The sequence below is a fragment of the Chrysochloris asiatica genome, unplaced genomic scaffold, assembly GCF_000296735.1.
Source record: "Chrysochloris asiatica unplaced genomic scaffold, ChrAsi1.0 scaffold00053, whole genome shotgun sequence".
In the NCBI taxonomy this organism is placed as follows: Eukaryota; Metazoa; Chordata; class Mammalia; order Afrosoricida; family Chrysochloridae; genus Chrysochloris; species Chrysochloris asiatica.
In genome coordinates this window covers 12,097,573-12,105,020 of record NW_006408571.1, presented here as the reverse complement: position 1 = coordinate 12,105,020, position 7,448 = coordinate 12,097,573, and the positions used below count along the sequence as shown (strand labels likewise).

At 36.8% G+C, this 7,448-nt stretch overlaps 1 protein-coding gene across 2 annotated transcripts in view; it reads right to left on the bottom strand.

The window, feature by feature from the left end:
* UNC13B (unc-13 homolog B (C. elegans)) overlaps nucleotides 1-7,448 on the bottom strand; it is a 224,666-nt gene that overhangs the window by 156,943 nt on the left and 60,275 nt on the right. For both annotated transcript variants that reach the window (XM_006863075.1, XM_006863074.1), the window contains exon 5: nucleotides 5,855-5,978. In XM_006863075.1, coding sequence (XP_006863137.1) covers nucleotides 5,855-5,978 — 124 coding nt within the window. The remainder of the gene's footprint in view (nucleotides 1-5,854; nucleotides 5,979-7,448) is intronic.

The following is a 7,448-nucleotide window of genomic DNA, read 5'->3' as shown; positions in this document are numbered from 1 at the left end:
TCCCCACTGAATAGTTTTCATCTTGTCTAGATGGGTCTGGTTGGTGAAAGGAAATGGAGATAGGATTCTTTCAATTCAGTAGTGAGTAACTGTTATCACAACTAATTGCGATGGTCACAACTGTAAAGGTAGAAGTTGTGTGATAAAAGGGGGAGTAGTTAATCTTACATTCTAGGAACAGAAGACCCTAGGACCAGCAAGAGGGAAAAGCACAAGCCCAGAGAAGCAGTGACACCAGAGACAGAGGCAGAGATGATGGCATGGAGAGACAGAGCATTTGAGGACTCTAGACTCATAGAAAGAGAAAGACTGTGTGGTGACGGTCATAGGGCTGGTCTGCAAAATGTACCCTTTGGTTGTTTAAATGATTATATATTTCTGCATGTTTTTGTGTACATCAAAATTTAAATTAAAAAAGAGGGAATAGAGGCAAATACTGTTAATCAATGGCGCATGGAAGGGAATGTAACCATTGTAATGAAACAAGATGTGATGGGTTGAATGCAAAACAGATGATGTGCCATGTAGATTATCACTCAATTCACAAATTCACAATAAAAGCTTTTAAAATAAAATAAACTGAACGTTCAAAAAAAAAGAAAGAAAGAAAACCAACAAACAAAATGAATTCAGCATAGAAAATTATATGGAACAAAGAATCCAGCAGCACCACCAAAAAAAAAAAAAAACACCAGTCAAGAGACATAAAGAGCAGAATGGATAAGAAAACAGAATCTTTCAATATCCTGTCTACAAGAGACATATCAAAAAGATGGGAAAAACCCAAATGCTCATCAACATAAGAATGTTTAAAATTTGGTAAATACACACAATGGAATATTATAAAACACTGAAGAATAATGAAGAATCTGTGAAACACCTCACAACATGGTTGAACCTGAAGGACATTATGCAGAGTGAAATTAATAAATCACAAAAGGACAATCATTGCATGAGCACAAAGTTGTAAAAATTTTTTTAAAAAGGCTCTCTTGATAAAAGAAACAATCTATGATGGTTACAATGGTGGGTAAGACAAAATTATTCATGGGCTGGAAGGCTTGTTACTGACCATGTGGTTCAAACTGACTTTGAGGTTGAGTGCTTATTCTACAGCACCACACCAGGACTCCAGGTTAGAGGGTAGACACATGTTAACATGAGTGACAAGGGAGGCAATATACAACAAGAGTGAGGTTAAGAGAGGAAAGATGAAGGTAGTAGCAGGAGACACAGGGAGGAATGCAATAGTTAAAGTGAGTAGAGGGTAAATGCTGTTAACTGTTGGTACATGGAGAGAATTGCAATCATGTAATGAAACAAAGCATATGATATGTTGAAATAAAACTGATGAACTTCTCTGCACACCTTCACTCAATTCACAATAAAAAGTTTAAAAAGGAAAAGACCAGATTTTTTAAAATAAATAAAGTACTATGTTAAATATAGTCCACAAAGACAATATTCTACATCACAGTTTGGTGAGTAGTGACTGGGATCTTAAGCTCCTGAGCAGTCTGGTAGAAAGTAAAGAAAACTGAAGACACATAGCAACAATTAGTCCAATGGATTAACGGACCACACAAACATCTACCTCTATGACCCTGCGACTAGAATAACTAGATGGCGCCCAGCTACCACTATCAACTGCTCTGAAAGGGATCCCATTAGAGGTAAACAAAAGTCAAAATTATAAAAAAGACCAGGCTTACTGGTTGGATACAGACTGGAGGAATCCCTGAGACAATAGCCCTCAGTCACCCTGTACAACTATAAGGAGAACAGTAACACTAGGGAGGTATGCACACTGAATGGTAATAAACCCTTTAAGATAAAAAGACAGTATTTACCCAAGGACAAAATCCAGAAGGATTAGGAAAGAATGAGGATTAGACAAAGGAATTAACAATGATGAAGTGGGAAAAGTGAATGTTACATTATGCAAATAATCAATGACATGAAACAAAATGTATATGAATTGTAGAATGGAAAAATGATGTAATCTGCAAACTTGCACTCAACTATATAGGGTTTCTGAGGAGCAGCTGGTAAGCTTGAATCGCTGACCTTGCGGCTCAAACTGACCTTGCAGTCCAGCGCATAACACACAGCACCACATAGTAGTATAGTATTTTATAGAGGAAAGGTAAATATGCATTGCATAGGAAACAAAACTAAAAGAAATATACCACTACTGTTGTTAAATGCTGCTGAGTTGGTTCCAACTCACAGTGACCCCGTATAAGGGTTTCTAAGGCCTGTAAATCTTGCAGGAAGAGGAAGTCTCATCTTTCTCCCTCAGAGTGACTGGTGGGCTTGAACTATTGACCTTGTGGCTCGCAGTCTAGTGCTTATCCAATGGAGCTACCATGTACCCCAAAAGAAATGTGTTGAGTTGTTAGGTGTCATCAAGTTGGTTCTAGCTTATAGCAACCCTGCACACAATAGAACAAAACATTGCCTAGTACTGTGCCATCTTCACAACTGCTGCTATGCTTCAGTATACTGTAGCTGCCACTGTGCCAATCTATCTTATTTGAGGTCTTCTTTTTCACTGAACCTCCACTTTACCAAGCATGATGTCCTCCTTCTCCAGGGACTGGTCCCCCTTGATAACATGTCAGAAGTATGAAAGACCAAGACTCACCAGCCTGGCTTCTTAATGAGCACTCCCACTGTCTTTAGAAACACAGACCTGTTTGTTCTTCTGGTAATCTGTGATACCATCAGTATTCTTCTCCAACACCACAACTCAAATGCATCAATTCTTCTACAGTCTTCACTGTCCAACTTGCACGTGTATGTGAAGTTATTGGAAATACAATAACTTGGTTCTGGTGCACCTTAGTCCTCAAACTGACATCTTTGCTCTTAAACACTTCCAAGAGGTTTTGTGCAGCAGATTTGCCTAATGCAATACATCATTTAATTTCTTGACTGTTGATCGTTAATCCCAGCAAAATGAAGTCTTTGACAACTTCAAACTTTTCTCCATTTATCATGATGCTATTTATTGGTCCAGTGGTGATTATTTTTATTTTCTTTACATTAAGATACAATTCATACTGAAGGCTGTGACCTTTGCTCTTCATCAGTCAGTATTTTAAGTCCTCTTCACTTTCAGCAAGCAAGGCTATATCATCTGCATATTACAGGTTGTTAATGAGTCTTCCTCCAATCTTGGAGGAATATTCTTCATATAATCCAGCTTCTCAGATTTATATAGCTCAACATACAGATTGAATAAACAGGTAAAAGACTACAACTCTGGCATATACTTTACCTTATTTTAAACCATTCGGTATCCCCTTGCTCTGTTCAAATAACTGCCTCTTGGCAGGTTCCTTTACAGGTTCTTCATAAGCACAAATGAATGTTCTGTAATACCCATTTTTCACAATGTCACCCATAGCTTGTCAAGTAAAAAGCAAATTTTTTATTTACTTTTTGTTTATTGTATTTCCTGAACTGTCAACTTATGTAAAAAATCACAAGTTATCATTTTAAAAATGATGGCATATAATTTAATATTTACACAGGTTTCTAGAGTATTTGAAAGAAAATTTCTTTGCCAAATTATGGCATGCTGTTGGCTAAATTGTCCTTTTTACAAGGATCCTTTATTAAGTTTCTAAAAACTATACTCCAAGTGAGGTTATCAAGGGGGTCAAAGCTTAGCGTACCGACATAACTCACATCAAAGAAAAATTTAACTTGATTGAGATTTTGCCTGAGCATTTTTTAAAAATCATTAAGCACCTCTTATGTGCAAAGCAAAATACTAGAGATTCCAAGGTAAACTACACAAGTATTCTCAAGAAACCAAAACTGAGACAAAAATGTATATAGCTACCTATGACACAATATGCTAAGTGCTGCTGTCCTTACACACAGGAATGTCTGTTTAAAATGCAATGAAGGATAAATGGAATTCTGACATGAAAGTATAAGGGGCTCTGCAGAGTCACTCCCCAGTGAAACTGATGTAAAAAGATTTTTTTTTTAATTTTTAAATCTTTATAAAGTCTCTGAAAACAGTTCTAAAAGCATACAACAAATGAAGAAACATTTACTTAGGAAAATCTACTAAAACTTGGTAAAAAACACAGCAAGAGTTTGTGGTATAAAAACTAAGAAACTCTTCCTTCCCTTACTCCTCCCAGTTTAATGCAACTAAAACTCCATTCCAGAATGGTACAGCAAGAATACAGCAATAACAAAACAAGCAACTACACTAAAATTAAGAACTCCAAATAGGTTTCTCTTAGCCTGCAAGTTGGCCTTTGTCATTGCAAAAGTACCATTGAGTCAGCTCCAACTGCTCAGCACCCTGTATAGGCTTTCTAAGGCTTTCAATTTTCACAAGCCTCATCTTTCTCCTGCGGAGTGGCTGGCAGGCTCAAACCACAGACCGTGTGGTTCACAGTCCAGTATTTACCATATGTAGCCACTGAGCTCCTGCCAAGTTGGCCTACAGACCCAGAAATAAGTCCTCCTTTTTCTGAAATGAAAGCTGTTCCAAGTTTAGGTATTTCTGGACTATCTGTAAAATCATGTCATTTTTGCTTAAATCATCAGAGGATAAAATAAAAAATGCATAAAGCAGCAACAATAACAATCACTTCTGTGAATATCAATAATGTGGACAAGCGCAATTAAAAATAAATAGAAGCCAAAATAAGTTACCATTTAAACAGGCAAAGGCTAAAACTCTGGAAATACAAAACGTTGGCAAAAATTTACAGTGGCAGGCACACCTAACACATAGTTGACAAAGAGCATAAATTGGTACAATCTTTATGACAAATGACAAGTATGAAAAGTAAAGATGCACACATCCTCTCACCTAACAATTCTACTTTTAGAAAGTCATCATAAACTCATAAACGAGTAAAGATAAACAAAGTTGTTCATTACAGCCTTATATACTATCAAAAAATCTGAAAACAATCTACACATCCATCAACAAAAGAATGCTTAGTTAAATTATGGTGCAGACAGCAGTTCAACTGAGTGAAAACTTAAAGTATAACAAGAAACAGTCTTAGATATATACTTGTTTATACAATTTCTGTTGTTGTTAAGTGCTGTCAAGTCGGCTCCAACTCATAGTGACACTGTATAGGGTTTCCGAGGAGCAGCAGGTGTGTTTGAACTGTCAATCTTGCAGCTAGAAGTCCACTGCTTATCTTACAGTGTCACACCAGGATAAGAGTATATATGATAATACAAATAGTATCTAGAACATGACCAATTTTGCCAAAATGAATTTCTACAGAATTTCTAAATCAAGACACAAGAAAGTTAATGAAAATGTACCTCTGGGGAATGCAAAAGAGGTTGAAGGAAGTGGTGAGTGAAACTTTTAACATTTTATTCACATATATTCTAATACTATTTGAATTTCTACCATAAATAATATCTTTGCAATTTTTTAAGTTACTTTCTAAATTGCTATTCAATTTATGAGTGCTACTTAAATGTTTAAATTGCCAAATTTTAAGATATATATAGAGAGACTTCAAGACACTAAATGTCATAATATTTTAGAAAAAATACATCATCTTCTGACAAGCAGGGATTTTGACAAGTCATAAATAAATAGTCATAGGAAACTAAATGACTTGAATAGAATGCTTTCAGTATGGCTTCACTAACCAGCAACATTCCAGAATCTACTATGTACCAAACTCTGAGTTAGGTGTCATGGGGACTAGAGTGGAAGAAAATACAATGGGTTCAAAAGGAAATCACTGAGGAGCAAAACATGCATTAACGAAACAACTAATAAACAACTTCAAATATGATTTTTTTAAAATTTAATAGTTTTTTAAACCTAATCAAATAGACTCACCAAATGGTAACTCAAATCTCGTATCAAGCAAAATTTTATGAGGCGTTGGATTTTTAGTTCCACAGATCTCATCACCTTTCATTAATGTCTCTGCTTCCAAAGTTGACCACTCGCCAGGCCCTTCCTAGAAAACAAAGATCTATGATTAAATTTCATTCTTTCATGGCTCTCTTCTTGACTTAACAGCCAGGTGTTTTTCTCTGAAGTTGTTTGAGAGCCTGACGAGGCAAACATACTACCTTAGCAGACACACCACTGTCACTATCTGCCTCACTCAGCTTATCTCTCCCTTTCTGTTCTCCCTCTTTGGTGAAAAGAACACCTTTCAGTGTGCTTAGCTATGCAAACTCATTGAGTCTAGAATGCCCAGAGTAGCAAACTCAAAAATGAAGCATCAAATGGGGAAACAGAATTGGCCCAGGGAAATATGCTTCTAGTCAAGTATCTGTAGAGTATGGGACCTTAGGTGGAATCCTGAGCCCCACTCAGAATCTTCTAACTTAGGACATTCCCACTTGAAGACCAACCTAGAACTTCTGGGAGAACAGAAGTTTTTGTTTTAAAGCTTTTATTGTGAATTGAGTGACAGTTTATGGGGCAGATCATCAGCTTTGCACTCAACCGATCATATTTTGTTTCATTGCAATGATTACAATCCCCTCCATGTACCATCAGTTAACAGTATTTATCTCTATTTTCTCATCATAGATACACACACACACACACAAAATAAATAAACAAACAGAAATATATATTCATTTCAATAAACAAATGACACAGTTTGTAAGCCAGCCTCTTGCGCACTAGCACACAGCCTTTCTCATTCCATGGGTTTAGAGTCCTCGGATACACTATCTCTCTATGCCATTGCCTCTGTTTCTGTCTGCTGTCGCTGCTTCTCTGGTTAGGATCCCATGTTCTGTTCATGCTCTTCCCTCATGCTGGTCCTAGAGTCCTGTGTTCCTGGAATATGATTGATTACTCCCCCATTTTTGTTTCTAAATTTACAGTTGTGACAATTGCAATTAGTCATGATAATAATTACTCACTACCGAATCAAAAGAATCCTATCCCTATCCTTCCCCATCCCATTTCACAAGACCCTTCTAAACAAGAGGAAAACTATTCAGTGGGGATTCCACCACAGCTACCTCATTCTGAAACTAAGCACACTCTTGAAAACTTTGTATGCCAGCCACTTCATAGCTTTATAGGCCCCTATTTTTGGTAGTCAGTGTCTAAGTTGCCCATCCCTATCAACCCTGTGTTCTAAGAGGATAGGCTTAACCCTTGATGTGAAGACTCCATCCCTCTCAGTTGGAATTTTAAGCAACTATGTATATATGGATTGGAATGCAAAGGTTGGGAGCAAGGAAGTAGGATCAGTAGTTGGAAAATATGGCCTTGGTGATAGAAATGATGCTGGATATCACATGATAGATTTCTGCAAAACCAATGATATTTTCATTTCAAATACCTTTTTTAGACAGCATAAGAGACAATTATACACATGGACCTCACCAGATGGAAGACACAGAAATCAAATTGACTATATCTGCGTAAAGAGACGACAGAAAAGCTCTATATCATCAGT